Here is a 15,116-nt window from a genome sequence, read left to right as displayed (position 1 = left end):
CAATTGTGAGTTATTTAAAGTTTCAGCACTCTTCAATACTTCAGAAAGAAAACACAGGAAAACATGAGGAAACGTCACACCAAATTATGTCTAAGAGATTTCTGGTTTTAAACCGTATCCATTAAAGAACACTTTTACAAAAAGCTACAAAGAATTTAAGTCTCATAGTTTAAGAGAAGATGAGGGAAGAGCACACCTTGTTTGCCTGAAATGTAAATTATTTCAAGCAAAACAAACTACAGGATAATCTCTGCCTTCTTCTGTGGAAGCCCAAAGCACGTAGCATCGATGCTTCAGAAAGTAAAGCAAAGTGGTGTCATTATCAACTGAAAGCATAACATAAGGAGCTGTATGATACAGAAACAACACTGCCAGTTTTCACAGTAAAGATCTTATTCCTTGCAGGGTTTTACAAAGGATATGATCTGACTAAACACTCTTCAGTACATATAAATAACGTTGACAGTTTTTCTCCTCCCTCCTCTAAGCACGCTGAAGAGAAGACTGTAGCTACTTCTATGCCTGCAAAAAACACTTAGCTTTGAAGAAAGAAAATCTCCTTCCAGTCGTACGTTAAAATATTTACGATTTAGATTTTTCTTCTAAAACATCTAAAACATATGGAATTATTCTTACTAACAATTTCTCAGCATAAACGTGTTTAAGATTTCTAGCTATCCAGCTCTGAACAGGAAATCACTATAATGTCAATTAATCAAGAAGTATTAAAAAAATGAGTTAAGAAAATGGCTAATTCCATGGCTCTAAATGCAACAACATAGAATTCAATACCAAGAAACTTTCAAACTGGACATCACAAAGGAAGCCTTCCATCCCAAAAAATCACAGGTGCTTCAAGCACAACACGGTGAGGTTTATGATGGAAAGCTACCTCTGAAAGCTGAACTGAAAGCTCGATTTTATACTGGATTCCTTATTATTTTAAATACAAACAAATCAGTAAACAAAGAAAATTATGAGATGTTAAGAGCTCAAATGCAGAGATTTGTATGTATTCTTAAAAAATATACAATAAGAACTCTTAAAAAATTTAATATGAACTTTATTTCATGTATCATTCCATAGTCATTTGGATATAAGGATAAATACAACAAAACCTTTAAGTTACCAAAGGTGGGAGATATATATCTGAAAAGAATTGCCTGCCAAAGTGACATAAATCATCTTGGAGATTACCGAACCATTTGATTTCAAATTCTGTGGCTGATGCAGTTACCAATGATGACAGCGCTGAAGGGCCTATGCATTTTACCTCACCCTGAAATTCTTCTTTTAGTTTTTCTGGTATAAGATCCTGCCCCATAACCTGCAAACAAAGTAAGAAAGATGGGAAACAAGAAAATAACTTGCAGAGAAAACACCAAATATGACATAAATAACAGATTTTTACAAGAAAAGCCCTTGACACATGAACCACATGCTGTCCAGAAGTTTCCAAGTCACGATCAAGTTGTCTGCCTGTTGCATTCTGCAATAAACACAGAGAACTGCACAACCCCGCCCAGCTTCTGGCTATGCTCGTACGGGGGGATTTTTACTCTCTAAGTACCAGCAGAAATCTCAACACCAACTCTGCATTCAATGCTCACCTTGCAACAGCACCAACACTCTGATCTCTGCCTGGTGGGTCTCGGACCAAGTGACAGAAGGAGAGAAGTTTCTTTCCCCAACCTTTTCAAAACCTGAGCTACACTGCATGCTGCTGCCCTCTTATGGATGAAATCCCACAAGACTGCCTGCCAACCCGGCAATGGCTTGGCTTTCACTAACTTAAAGCTGTAACACCGACGGCAAAGTTAGAATCTCGCTGGCTTCCTTTTGTTCCTAAAGATAAAAGTTAGAAACTCTATAAATAGCACCAAAAATGTTTAATCTTTATGAATAAAGTCATGCAATGTTACTCTCCTCCTTTGTATTTCTTTAAAACTAGAACCCAGTACATCAAACCAAACAAAGAAATCACATAAAAGGATGCCTCTGGCTTTTTCTGAAAACGTTTAATACTTTTTCTGGAAGTGTTTAATACTGCTGTGGCCATCAAAGTAACCTCCACTTCCATTTCATACTTGTGATTCACTTTGTGGCACCAAAAATTCCTGAGATAAAATCTGCATCCGAGGAAATGCACACCGATGATGCATCTGCAAATACAGGTTCAATGAGAAACTTAACAACCCTGACCATTCCCGAAAGGAGAATCTCAGCAGAACAGAGATACACCTGCATGACACAAGCCAGGGCTATATAGGTATCACTGTCAGTTCCAGATAACCCGCCCCAGCTAATTTACCTTGCTTCCTGGCACAGTTAATTAGCTGAAGGGAGCGTCACACTTGCAGGACTTTGTGCCTGAACTGGCTCGGGTACCTCAACCAGCCTACGTACAGCTGAGAACTTGCACGCAATGAAATACCCCCTTACCTTGGTCATTAACAGCAAGGAGTTTTCATTGAAACTAAGTCGTGCCACTTTGTCATCAATTTCTTTTTGACCTTTTACGTTATTCTCTAGTGCAAAGGACGACTGTTGCAACTGGGTAAGCTGAAGTAAAAGCCTGAAATGAAAAAGGCAGTTAACAAAAGGCATAGCTGGCAAAAGAGTAAGTCAGCAAACCTAAACCCAAACAAACTATAATACTTTAAAAACAGCTCTTCTTCCTGACTTTTGCCAAGCGCAAAAACTGCAAAGAAATAAATACATCCGTATCAATCTACTATGGGTACGATACATCCGTGCTGTGACAGAAGTACTAAGAAGTACTTTTGAAAACCAACATGCCAAGCACCTCTGGTTGCTCTGCGCAAACATTTTTCTCCCCATGTATTCGTCACACAATTCAAAAGTGAAGCTCAGATCTGCTAGCACTAACTGCAGTCCATCAGGTGTCCCACATCCCTACTAAGGCCTAACAAGACAGCAGCGCATTTTTGCCTATGGCAGTGATTATCCTTGTAACCTGAAAAGCTAGAAATTTGGGGGTTTTAGACAAATATCAAACATCTTCCCCACGCAGGCCAACCCTGGAATATTTTCTAAAATCTTTCATCACAGTTTTATGTTCAAGGCAGTGCCCCAGAAGTCTCCACCATGATTTGGTGAAGGTTAAACGCTGTGCTCACAACGTGGCTTCACATCACAGAGCGACCCCATCACCAACAGCTCGACCAGAGAGAGCAGTGGCAGTTTCCAGAGTCCTCCTCACACAAGGACTGTAAAACATGTCAGCAGAGGAAATATCTACGCATATTCAACCAAGGGACTACTGGGACTTAGTAGTATCGCTACTGAAGCTTTAATCCAAGCTTTACGCATAAAGAACAACAATAATTTTTTGTATCACATTTACCAAAGTTAAATGAAGCACGTTATAATAAAAGTGTATATTTTTATGAAGAGAAGACTTAAGATCTTAGATGAAAGTTTTCATTTGAGCATTATAAACATCAAAATTTACAAGTCTGAGCCAAAAACACATTTGTAAATTCAGTAAAGTTTTGACTGGGAAATTCAAAGTAAAGTATTTTTAATCTTTAAAGCGTTTTTGCTTCACAATTCGCATCAACATAATGTAAGAAAGAACGAAAATTAAACAAAACTATTTCTCCAATTTTATTTTTTGTTGACAAAACTAGAAGAGCCAATTATTCGTGATGCTTTAACACACAAACTTATTTCCTACAAAATCCCTTTTCCAGGTGCAATTTACCCTGCACATATGTTTATGCAACATCCACACCTCACTTAAAATCCAACAGACCTGAAAATATTAGACAACCTAGTTAATGCGTAAGCCCTGAGCAGAGGAGAAGCTTCCCCTGGACAAGTGTATCTGCAAATATAAACCACCATAACACTTTGTGAAACTGTGCAGCCAAGCAAGGAAATCCCACAATTTAGAATTGTCTCAATGCTGAACCACACACACTGAAGCAAGCAACACAGATTATTTTAATATGAAGGTAGCTTTAATATTCAATATCAGTACTAAATCTATTAACTTCTTCCAAGTAGCAATTAAAGTTACCGTCTCTTAGTCTGAGTACAGTGAAAAGCTACTACAGGGCAGTTATAAAGTGTTCTCTGCAAACATTTTTGGAAGTTCATAAAATGGCTTTAAATACGTTCAGTGACTAATACGTTACAGAGAGGCAAGCGGGGGGGGGAAATCCAAGACTATTTTAACAAAAACAGATCCTAATTATCTCTTTGAAAGATTATGTTTTGGGGATTTTTGTTGTGTGTAACAGTTTTAGGAAGAGAGGGAAGAAAAAGAAAGAGCATTTTAACGCAGCTCTGTCAATCAGTTGTCACAGAGTTCATTTTTCAACCTCATCCATTATGCAGATTGGGGTATTATTATAAAATACATTTTCGCTCAAGCGTGAGGCTTCAAGCAAATAAGACAGGTGGCACTCGCAGAAGGAAGACTGGCTGGCCTTCCCTTTGGGGCACTTCTGCTGCTGCATCTTTAATACCAAACCAGGAAACAGCCATGCTCTAACAGGCTGTTGTATATAATGACTTGAAAAGATTCATATAATAAGGTCATTAAAAACCACTTTACTTCTCAACAGTGCATGACACTGGTTTACTCCTTCCACTCAGATTTAGGCTGTTCACGGCTACCATGCTAGTGGATTTTGCTTTTTAGATCTGAAGCAATAGCAGGGTGCTTCTAAGTCAGCGTTGCCAATGCCGAAACAAGCATTTAAATTGAAAATGTAAACTGAAAATATTAAGGCTGGGAAAAATATGCTTTAAAATGTTCTCTACTGGGAGAAGTTAACATTACTCCAAGAGTATGTTTAGTTACCTTGCTCTAATAAAGGAGGCACATGCCTTTATCCCAACTTTCTTCGACATGTTCTGCTCCCAGGCCTCGGAGGCTGTGCATTTCCCTTCATCCGTCCTTTCCAGTTCTTCCAAAGTGCAGAGGAATTCTTTTACAGCTTGGCTGCTCCTACAAGTCACTGCATTCTCCCTCTTTGTTTCTGTAGCAAGGCTGGACCGAGGGCCCTCTTTCTGGTCATCTGATCCGTGAGGCTGCAAATTAATCTCTCTTCCAGTTGATGTTTTGAAACTACTATCACTTACACTAACCTCTTCAGACTGATTTGGATTTGTTTCTGGAATGACTAATGGAGACAAACTCTGTAAAAGACTCGTATAAGCTTCAGCAAGTAACTTCCAGTACCAAGGATTGAAAGGATGTACGCAGATCAGTTGCTGCAGACACGTGATCTTTTTTTCTACATTCTCCAGACCCTGGTAAATGGCAAACTGCAGGTTGAGAACCGTCGTTAAGTGATCTGTGTTAGTAGCGCTGTTTCTCTAGAAACAAAAGATAATAGATTAAAAACCGAAGTAGAACAGAATCATCCTTCAGAGCCTAAGAAAATGTCTCCCTGAATAATAATACACAAATATCACTACAGGTAATTTTTAAATTGTGCAAAACTGGGCTCTTTTAATTTTAAATGATACGACGTGACACAGATCATGCATGATCAAGCTGACAGCATTACCTCTAGCTGCATTGTCCCAGCCTGAAAGGCAAGAAGGCCCCAAATGTTATCATTTGTTTATTTGCTTTCAGAGCTTTACACAGATGCCCTTCTTTGTAGTATAAACACCTTTTGTATAAAATAAACAGCAACAGTAAAATTCTAGCAGACTTCAGAGCCTCTGGACTTTTTCCTTTATGAGAAAAACTCAACTTGTGATTAGATACTCTCTTGGTGGCAGTTTGGCAGCAAGTATATGGAAATAAAAGGGAGTTTTGAACCATCACTTTTATAGTGGAAAGACTTAAGCATTCATTTATTCCCTTTCTTATAATTCCTATTACATTACATTAATTCTGCCTGGCAGAGCATGATATTTAGTCCCTTCCAGGACTACCAGCCTCCCTGCACAGGGAGCTCATTGTGGTACAGGGTGTTCTGATTTCTAAAGAGTGATTATATCTGCAGTGACAGTTACCCTCTGTTTACCAAATACTCGGAGCACTGAACATCCTGAAGGATTATACACTTGAAAATTATTTTTCCAGAAAATGGTCCATATAAAAGAACCACTGGCAATATTTTCAAGTTCAAGGCCTAAAAGAAAGATTGCATTATTTACCATTTTTTCTGCAATATCCAGAGCCTCCTTATGCCTTCCTAGGCGAGATAAACACCGAGCCTGGCCCTCTTGGACATCTCGTCTCATTGCAATGTTACTGGGAGGTAAGAGCAGTAAGCAGTTCGAGTATTCACACAGGGCTTTCTAGTAGTGTCGACAAAAAGAAAAGCCAAACAGAACAGAGAGAGGTTTTCATTTAAAGGTAAGCCTCACGGTATGTTTTGTTCATGACTACAGTCACAAAAGGCATTCAGAAGCTGAAGCCCACATTTTCATTTCTCTGGACTCAGCTACCACCAATGCTAGCAACACACGAGGGCCCCGGTACTACACAGCCAAGCCTAGACGGCAATGAGCAACCTCAATCCTCACTCCTGTTGAAGCCTTGGCAGGATTCACCACACATCTGTCCACCTCTCCCCCATCAGGCCTGATCCAGAAGGGATCATCCACCTACCTGGGCAACCTGTGACACAAGGCACCTTTCCCCCAGCTACCAACTCAATGATCAGAGCACTCATCCTAAATTTGGGGGACTTTGTGTCAAATCCATGACATTCTCCATGGGAAGGTTTGAACCTGCAAGCACCTCACCTCACCTGAATAATCAGCAAGTTGGAGAATACCACAGGGAAGGTGAACCTCCATTGTTCCTGTAGGGTGGTTCTAATTTGCATGAAATTATTAAATATTAATTGGGCTAAGGAAAAAGACAAGAATGAGCAATACTTCTGTAGCTCAATGCTCAGGGCACTTGTAAGGACTCCAATTAACATTTAAATACATTAAATTAAGTATTCAGTGAAGCTAAGACTGGAATCTTGGTTCCTCCCCCTCCATGTGAGTGCTCAGACCAGAAGACTAAAGAGCAGTGCTCATACTCCCATCTCTCAAAATGAATATTTAATTATTCCTTGAAAACTTAAATGGTTCTAACAGAAAGAGCGCCCAGACGACACACCCTAAATACTTCCTAGCAAAACGGCTGAAATATTTTTCTTCCCTTGTGTTAAGTTCGCATTCCTTCTCAAGCAAAAGAGGGAGCTCCCCTCGGCCCAGTGAGTGCAGCAGCCACTGGTGAAAATGTAATTTTGTGTGCAGTCTGGTTCTGTTTCTGGTAATTTCATGTGCAGTCTGGTTCTGGTTCTGTCACAGTGATCCAGGTTAGCACTAGAACTGAAAACTAGACATTTTTAACATGGATCACTGCGACAGAAGAGGGTGAGGATGCAACGGTCTGTTCCACTAGCAGACCTGAGGGGGTGTCATTCTCCCCTGAGAGGGCAGCACAGTGCACAGCAAGGAGCAATCTGCTCTTCCTGAGGGTCAGCAGCCATGTCTGGCCGCAGCCTCAGGCATCTCTCTTCTCAGCACACTTTTATGAATCCCTTCAGGGCGTCTCAGCCGAGACTGGAAAGCATCTGTCGGGTATAGACAAGGCAACAGTAGTGCTGGAATAACATTAAAAAGCAGAAGTCAGTGCCCACTGAGGTACAAAAAGATCCACAAATCTGATGGGCAAGGCGAAAGGAGTGGAGTCAGAAGTCAGCCTGAGGGCTTTGAAATCAGGGAGCCTGTAATGCAAACCATAGCCTGGAACAAGATGCTATTACAGTTGAGACAAGGGCAGAAGCAGCTGATTTTGACCAGGAAACAAGGAAACAAAAGACTGGATCCTGTAACTAGGACTACAGAGGCAGGAGAGCACTGATAATCAGGAATGTGGCTCAGGAAGTAGGCAGTCAGGACAGGGTCTAGGACTATAGCAGGCAGGAACACAAATGGGGAACATAAATGCACCCCAGAGGCACAACTAGCCATCCAGAGTGAGGGGAGGCAGCAGAGAGATCGGACAATTAATGATGAGGCTCATAAGCCAAGCGTCAGGAGCCTGACAACTACAGTCAGCTTTCACCGGACAGCGGGGGGAGCTCTGAGAAAGGTGAGCAGCAGCCAGGGGGTTGCCAGCGATCTGACAGCCTTTGTGGAACACGGTATTATCCCCAGGAGCAGAGAAATGCACATGCTTAACTCTGGCTGACCATGACTTCCACGGCCACAAACACCAGCTCTGCTCACTGCTGAACCACTCGGATGTGCAAGCCTGATCTGGATCAGCTCCGGGTGCAGAGCAGCATTTCTAGCCAGTTTACATCGACTTCACGCTGACTCCTGGAAAGAAGACATTGGGCTGGGGGAGCTTGCCAGAACACAGTTACCAGTCGTGGCCTGACCGCAGCTCAGCCGGCAGGACGGCTCTTTGCCAGGTCACCGCGACTGCCCGTGGGGTTGTCAGGCTTTCAGCACAAACGAGGAGCCATCAAGCTGGACGTACCCACGCCACAGACCCTAGCACCTCCAGGCCGTGGCTCAGCTGGGCGGCTTTTATACAAATATACGTACACATTCACTCAGCACACCGGGGCCTAGAGGATCACCCCAGTTTATATCCCCGCAACTGCCACCGACCAGGGCCCAGGCCCGGCCCAGGCCCCAGGCCGTGCGAGAGCCCTGGAAATACCTCGAACTCCTGCTGCCGGTAGGCCCAGTCCGCCCGGAACTTGCTGGCCGTCAGCCCGTCGGCGCCTTCCCCGCCGTCCGCCTCGCTGCGAAACCACTGCGGGCACAGCGCAGGCCCGTCAGGGGGGCCGAGGCCGCCCCCGCCGTGCCCGGGCCGCCCCTCCGGCCGCTCCTGCCGGGCCCGCCCGCCGCCCCCCGCCGCCCCCGGCTGCTCACACGGGGCTCGCAGTGCTTGGCGCCGCAGGGCGGCCCGGCCCCGCCGCCCGGGCCCCGCTCCCGGCTCGGGGCGAAGAGGGAGTCCTCGAACTGCCAGCCCAGCAGCGGGTCCATCACGCCGCTCCGCCCGGAGCGCCCCCCCGCCGCGCGGCGGCAGCGCGCCCCCTGCCGGGCCGCCGCTCCGGGAGGGCCAGCGAGGGCGGTGGGGCGGCGGAGGCGAGCCTCCGGGGGGCACCGAGGCAGGGGCGGCGCGGGCTAGAGGGGACGCGGCGGGCAGCGGCCATCTTAGGCCGGGCGGTGTGTGGGGCGCTGCGGCGCGCCGCCCGCCGGGAGCTGTAGTCCCCACCGCCGCGCCCGGGCCCGGCTGCCTCCGGCCCTGCCCGCCGGCTGCCTGAGGCGGGCGTCCCCAGAAGGCGTCGACCCCCCCACCCCCCCGGTACACGGGCTGGGAGATGCGAGCCGGCTGCGGTAGCGCAGTCCTTGCGCCAAACCGCCGCCCGCCAGGCGGGGAGCGCCGCTAGGCCGGGGCGCTGACTGGAAACGGGGGCGGTGGCAGCCCGGGCGCCGCTGGCCTGGCCGAGGGGGAGCCCGCCGAGCGAAGCGCAAAGCGAGAGCAGAGGGAGGCCCTGCCTCGGGGCAGCTTGTGAATCCTCCTTCCCGGCGTTTGCCCGATGGTTTTGGATGGGTGGTAAACGGGTGCGGCCTGCGCTGCCCAACGGGCAGCAGGGCCCTCGCGCCAGCCCGGCTCTGGCGAGGAGTTCGGTCACGAGTCACCGCAGTGGAAATGCTGGAAGATCCTGTAACAAATACTTGAACCAAAGTGTCCCATGCTTTGATAAATTAATTGCATAATTGTAGAGTTGTTCTGTTAGTGTCTTGGCCCGGTGCCTGTGCGGGGGTGGGTGGGAATGTATTTCGGTAACTTTTCCATTTGATTTTGGTTCTGCCCCAAAGCAGATGAGAAAACTTGTGAAATCTCAGGCTTTCCAAGACAAGATTTCCCAAAGCCCCCTGCACTGTGCTATGGGAAAAGGGGACGTGTCAAAGTAAAGACTGATCCTAGAGCTTTGTCAAGACGTAAAGACTCAGGCACACCGTTGATCATTAACGGCACCTAGGTCAAGTTGTAGCTACCCCAGCTGTACACCCTGCCTCATGATATTACTGTACACAGAATGAGTTGTGAGTGTACTGCAGTGCTGTTTCCTCTCTCTGCCTCGCCAGTCCGTTCATCCAGGAAGGTCCATTTTGTCCCATCTAATCACCATGCAGGTTCAGAGAAGGTGAGCTAGAAAGTCTTGCACTTCCTTAATCTGAAAAATGGGCTCATGAACCTGTCTACACCAGAACAGCTTTTGAGGCCAAAGCACTGCTCGTATGGATAATTGCAAAGGTTTCCTTCTAGTGGACATGTAAAATACAGGTTCTGGGTTTGGGTTTTTTTGTTCTTTCTAAGTGGATACATGCTCAAAATATCCTTCCATACCAGCACAGCTATGACTGGATGTAGCATCAGCTGGCATAAATCCCTGGGAAGAAACTCAACTTTGGCAGGCAGATTCGATCAGAAAATAAAAGGGGATTGAGGTTTCTTTTGCTTTTAAACTTGCTGTTTGGCAAATAAGCCCTCCTGAACATAGGAAACTGCTTAGGAAGGACGTGTGGAGAGAATCAGGTGTTTGCTCGACATGCTTCAGTCTTCTTGTTACAAGTGTCAAGGTAGGCGAGCAGAGTCAGAGCTGCTTGGATGTGCGCAGCAAAACCATCTGGCTTCCTCCTGCACGCAGACCAGTGCAACGAGCTCCTGCAGGACAGAGGCAGCGCACACAGGAGGCAGGCTGCGGAGGTTAGCATTCGTGTCTGAACAGTTACAGCGCCTGCACTCCTCCTCACATACACTGGACATATGTGTTCCTTTCCTGCTCCTCCAGGACTGCCGGTCACGCTGCAACACACCAGTCTAACAAGCAAAGCACGAAAATCCAGCAAGACAATTAAGAGCAAAGAAAAAAGAAGAAAAACCAAAAAAGCAACATGAGTAATCAAAGTGAAATGTGGCCCCAGCTCAAAGTAAAACACATAAAGAGCAAGGCACTCCCAGGGGCAAATCCCAGAGCAGCCGGTTGGCTGCCAGCTTGGATTGTGGAGTCCTCCAGGGCTGGGGGTTTCGGCCGTCGTTGCCTCTGAGGATACCAACGTGGTCTGCAAAGGCTCTGTGTTGCAATGCAGAGAATGCCTTTGTCTGGTAAATCAGTGATAGGAGAGCAGCGATTCCTGAGCACCACGCAGGGGGCCTAGTAGCTGACTGCGTGGTTTCAGTCATCAGTCATGGGCATAATACTGCCTCTCCCTTCCTCCCTTGCCTGGCTCTCCCCTTCCCCCGCCTCCCCTCAGACATTTAAAAGGCTCCTCATCTATTACTTACAGAAATAAAAAAATGCAACTTTAGGAAATTCCTGTGCCTTGTCAGCACTGGAGATTTTCTCCATTTCTCCCCTAAGACCCGAGTCATCAGCGTAGCTGCCAGAATACAAATTCCCACTGTACTTAGGTAAAGCCGTTTGCCTGAGTTTGCATGGTGTGATTTGCCGTGGTGCCGTTAGCCTTGGCTTCACGCAGGAGAAAACGACGTCTCTGGAAGAGGCAGCTTTCAGGGGGATCAGACATACATGAGCCCTACAAGCGCCTGTGCTGCTGCAGCTGCTCTGTGTAGGCAGCTTCGGGGATAAAAAGAAGCCGTAGATGGATCTCTTCTTTAAGGCAGACGAGTTCTTACTCCACCGCCAGCCTAAACCACCCGCTCGGCACATGAACATCGGACGAATAAAACAAATGGGCTCCAGTAAGTTGCAGTCACTGAGCAAGTTCCTGTGCATCAGCAAAGCTATTGTAGCTGTTCACACGAGCACGCCTCGTTACGCCAGCGGTGAGGTGCTGTGACCCAGCTTCAACCTCGGTGAATGGTGGCAGGCTAGCGTGCTTCATCTTGCAGTCAGGGGAGCCCAGAGAAAGCCTGGGCGGTGAAGACAACTCAAGCGATAGGCAGGAATTTGTCATGCTGCCCTACTGCTTGAGCCTTTTGGCCAGGAAAAGAAAATGCAGCGTAGCAGACAGAGCTTGTCTAGATGCCGACAGCCCTTCTCCCTGCTTCCCAGTCTCCTCTGAGGCAAAATTAATTCAGAAGAATTCTCCCCCAGTGTTTCTTTAATTACTGAAGTTATTATTTGTATTGTGATAGCCTCCACGGGTCCTCACCACAGCCCAGCCACTCTTGTGCCAGGAGAACGCACACCACAAAGGTTTCAGAGACCATCAAGCACACACAGTAGAAACAAGAAACCTCGGTCGGCAACTAGGGCCCTATCTTGGTAGGCACTACCCACACACGTCGGCTAAGGAATAATGCAGCTCTCACATGGTTTATAGCTGTATTAAAATATACTGGAAAGGAGTTGCCCTTGGAAGAAAGCGAAGAGAGACTAGTTCCCTCCTCAAAGCAAGAGAGCTGCCTGCAGTGAAGAGGGCAGTGAGGCGCACAGGCAGCATTCCTCAAAGGGTGGGTGGCTCCTGAATCGTTAAGTGGATTCTTCCAGACATTGTGAAATATTCATACCTTGAGGGAAGATTAGTTTTCTTTTTTGACGGTCATAACATAGGCTCTTCCCTAAACACGTTCACAAAAAGAGGAGCCGCTCTTTATTTGCTGACATTGTCTCCCTGTGTCCTTGCCTCTTGCCTTTTATTTAGATTGCAAGTTCTTTACAGCAGAGACCATCTTTCATCCTCTTTGCATGGTGTCACACATAAGGGGATATCGTCCATGACTACCGCAGGAGGGTAACACAAATAACAACATTTCATGGCCAGGGGCATACAGGGGTTATCACTACTACAAACTGCAGCTAAAGCTCCGACAAACTCAGATGAGCTCTAGCAAATCTTACTAGGAAGGTCTGAGATGCAACTACAGAGCTCAAGAGCAATCCTCCTTCAACAGCAAGTGGTCACACTGAGGGCAGCAAAAGACTGAGCCCCCTGAGCCAAAGCTCCCAGAAGGCACTGACCCAAATTTCAGAAAAAGAATACTTTATTTGAACTCAGTACGTCTTTAAAGGAGCGCTGGTAGGATCGGGATGAACCTCCATCCTTCTCAAGCTAGCTGAGAAACCAGCTCAGCCAGATGTGACCAAGAGGAAGCTACATTTGCTAAACCCAGATCTGTCCTTGAGGAAGGTAAAACCAGGACTGAGCAAAGGCAAACACAGGAACTAAAATGGCTCCTTCCTCCAGAAGGGGAAAAGTGCTCCGGCACCCTCGCGCACTACGGAAGGAGGAGACTACGTTGAAACCAGGGCAGTGTTAACATGAGAGCACGGGGGCCAGCGGCTGAGCAGAACAGCATCAGGAGGAAACCAGGCATGAAGAGGTGACTGGGGAGGTGGGGACAGGCAGAGCAGCAGCACTGCTCCAACCAGGCGCCGAGTCCAGCGGGCAGGGAATCTCCTCTTGCTTTCTCCTCTCTCAGAAGAGTAAAACCATGGAATCCACCTTCTCTGTAAATTATCAAGCCACCCCCCAGTTCTAGTACAACACAACAAAAATGAGCGGGGAGGTGAAGGGTCGTTGCATCATAGAAATCAAAGTGTAAGAATTGTTTGCTGTTAACAGAAGCCAAAAGCTTTCTGGGGGTCCTTCGGACAGACAGGAGAGAACACATCCCCCAGAAGATGGTGCATTTGCCTGCTCCACCTTAATACAGCACAACCTTTCAAACCCCTGGCAAGCCGTATTAACTAGGCCATAATCCTTCCCCCTCAGGCCTCACAAACCCAATAAAGTCATTATTGCCAAAAGGGTGCACTACGCACAGATGTGTTCGGCTATTAATGGGTTTTGCAACTATTTTCTGTCTAGTAAGATAAATGATGAACAGAATGAGCACGCCCTTGGGTTTGACCAGAATGCTGTTGAAAAGAGAAGGGGAAAAAAGCTTTCTGGAAAGAAAGAAGGTGATCAGGTGCTGGGGAGAATCCTACAGCAGCGATCTTCCCGTGCAAGCCTGCGCATTTCCAGTACTGATGCGAATCACGTGTCTGAACCGCTTCGCTTAGCTGCGTAGTACAAGCACCGAGGCTGTAGCTTGATGATCTGTGGATACAAGCCTGATGCAGGAGTCATTGTAAAGGGCTCGGATCTACTGCTCTAACTGGAAAAAAACCCAACAGACTCGCTGTCGGGCACAGTGAAGTTTGTATGCCTCCTTCTATGCCCTTTTTTCAGTTTTATCAGTTTGTCTCTGAAAACTCATTAACTTCCCCTGGCCACAGTTAGGCCTGTTGCTTAATTGCTACTCGTGATGAAACCAGGCCATGGAGACCACAGTGGATTCGTTACCTCTGTAGGTTAAAAGTTTACTACTGCGAAGTTTTTGGGACTGGGCAGGACTAAGTAACACTGGTGGCAACTCCTCTAGGACACCATTTAAGGAGTCTTGGCTGCTGTAGACCTCTATTGTAGTAACATCCATTAAACTGAGCTGACTTCCTACAATATTGCTGTCTTGCAGGAACAAAGAGACACAAATCTAAAGAATTAGAAAAAAATACGCTATGCTGAAGAAATATACCCAGGGCTTCGGGACTGCCCTTGAGTGACCCTCATAACTTGTGGGCTTTTCCAGTCCTGCTCTGCTTTTCCACATGGAGGCTGTCAGGGGAAGCTGCCTCCAAAAGGGAAAAAACCAAACTGTTTGTTGATTCTCTCCAGTGCTTTGTTTCCCATGCAGCTTCTGCACTGCTGGAATGGACCAGTGGAAACTGCTATTAAATTTAGCTTCTACGGCTTCATATTTGCCTTGTACAAGTATCAGTGCCCACAGAAAGCGTGAAGCAAAGCAGAGGGAAAGCACTGCTCAATGAACAAGTGCAAACAAAATGCAGAAATCAAGAACGGACTTTGCCCACAATTGCTCCCCTCCCCAAATCATTGCAAGTGAAATGAATGTAGAGCAAAGAACACCACAAAACATACATCAGCGATGCAGTTTTTAGCTTTGTGGTGTCACTAAGAAAAATGATGAGCCACTTCCATCAGAGGGCTTCCGTGGGCCTCTGTTTCTGCACTTGGTGGGTGCCAGGTGCGATGCTTGCACAGAAATCCTTGCAGCTGGACTTCACCTGGAGGCTCTGCCAGCTGCTGGAAACGGCAGGATTGAGCAGTTACAATTGCAGTAT

General features: G+C 46.5%; 2 protein-coding genes across 7 annotated transcripts in view; both read right to left on the bottom strand.

Annotated features, from left to right (window-relative positions):
- Nucleotides 1-1,046: 1,046 nt before the first annotated feature.
- CUNH8orf76 (chromosome unknown C8orf76 homolog) lies at nt 1,047-9,635 on the bottom strand. Of its 6 annotated transcripts, XM_087746747.1 has the most exons (8): nt 8,884-8,901; nt 8,669-8,764; nt 8,190-8,319; nt 6,747-7,598; nt 6,148-6,291; nt 4,835-5,352; nt 2,443-2,575; nt 1,047-1,327 (listed from the first exon to the last, which is right to left on the bottom strand). In XM_087746747.1, the coding sequence occupies exons 4-8, from the start codon at nt 6,921-6,923 to the stop codon at nt 1,121-1,123; spliced, it is 1,179 nt and encodes a 392-aa protein (XP_087602873.1). In that variant the 5' UTR covers nt 6,924-7,598; nt 8,190-8,319; nt 8,669-8,764; nt 8,884-8,901; the 3' UTR covers nt 1,047-1,120. The 6 variants fall into 6 exon arrangements, with proteins under 6 accessions (XP_087602873.1, XP_087602869.1, XP_087602889.1 ...); XM_087746743.1 differs by lacking the exons at nt 6,747-7,598; nt 8,190-8,319 and having other exon boundaries at nt 8,884-9,629; XM_087746754.1 differs by lacking the exons at nt 6,747-7,598; nt 8,190-8,319 and having other exon boundaries at nt 1,185-2,162; nt 8,884-9,631.
- Nucleotides 9,636-10,774: 1,139 nt separating this feature from the next.
- Nucleotides 10,775-15,116, bottom strand: part of ZHX1 (zinc fingers and homeoboxes 1) — a 34,018-nt gene continuing 29,676 nt past the window's right edge. The window contains exon 5 of the mRNA XM_087746723.1: nt 10,775-10,843. The gene's annotated coding sequence lies outside the window, so the exon portion shown is untranslated. The remainder of the gene's footprint in view (nt 10,844-15,116) is intronic.

The sequence above is a fragment of the Nipponia nippon genome, unplaced genomic scaffold (assembly GCF_047370975.1).
Source record: "Nipponia nippon isolate SJK-2023a ecotype South Korea unplaced genomic scaffold, ASM4737097v1 scaffold_1, whole genome shotgun sequence".
NCBI classification, from domain to species: Eukaryota; Metazoa; Chordata; class Aves; order Pelecaniformes; family Threskiornithidae; genus Nipponia; species Nipponia nippon.
Note: the sequence above shows the minus strand (reverse complement) of the source record. Positions and strands in the feature narration are given on the sequence as shown.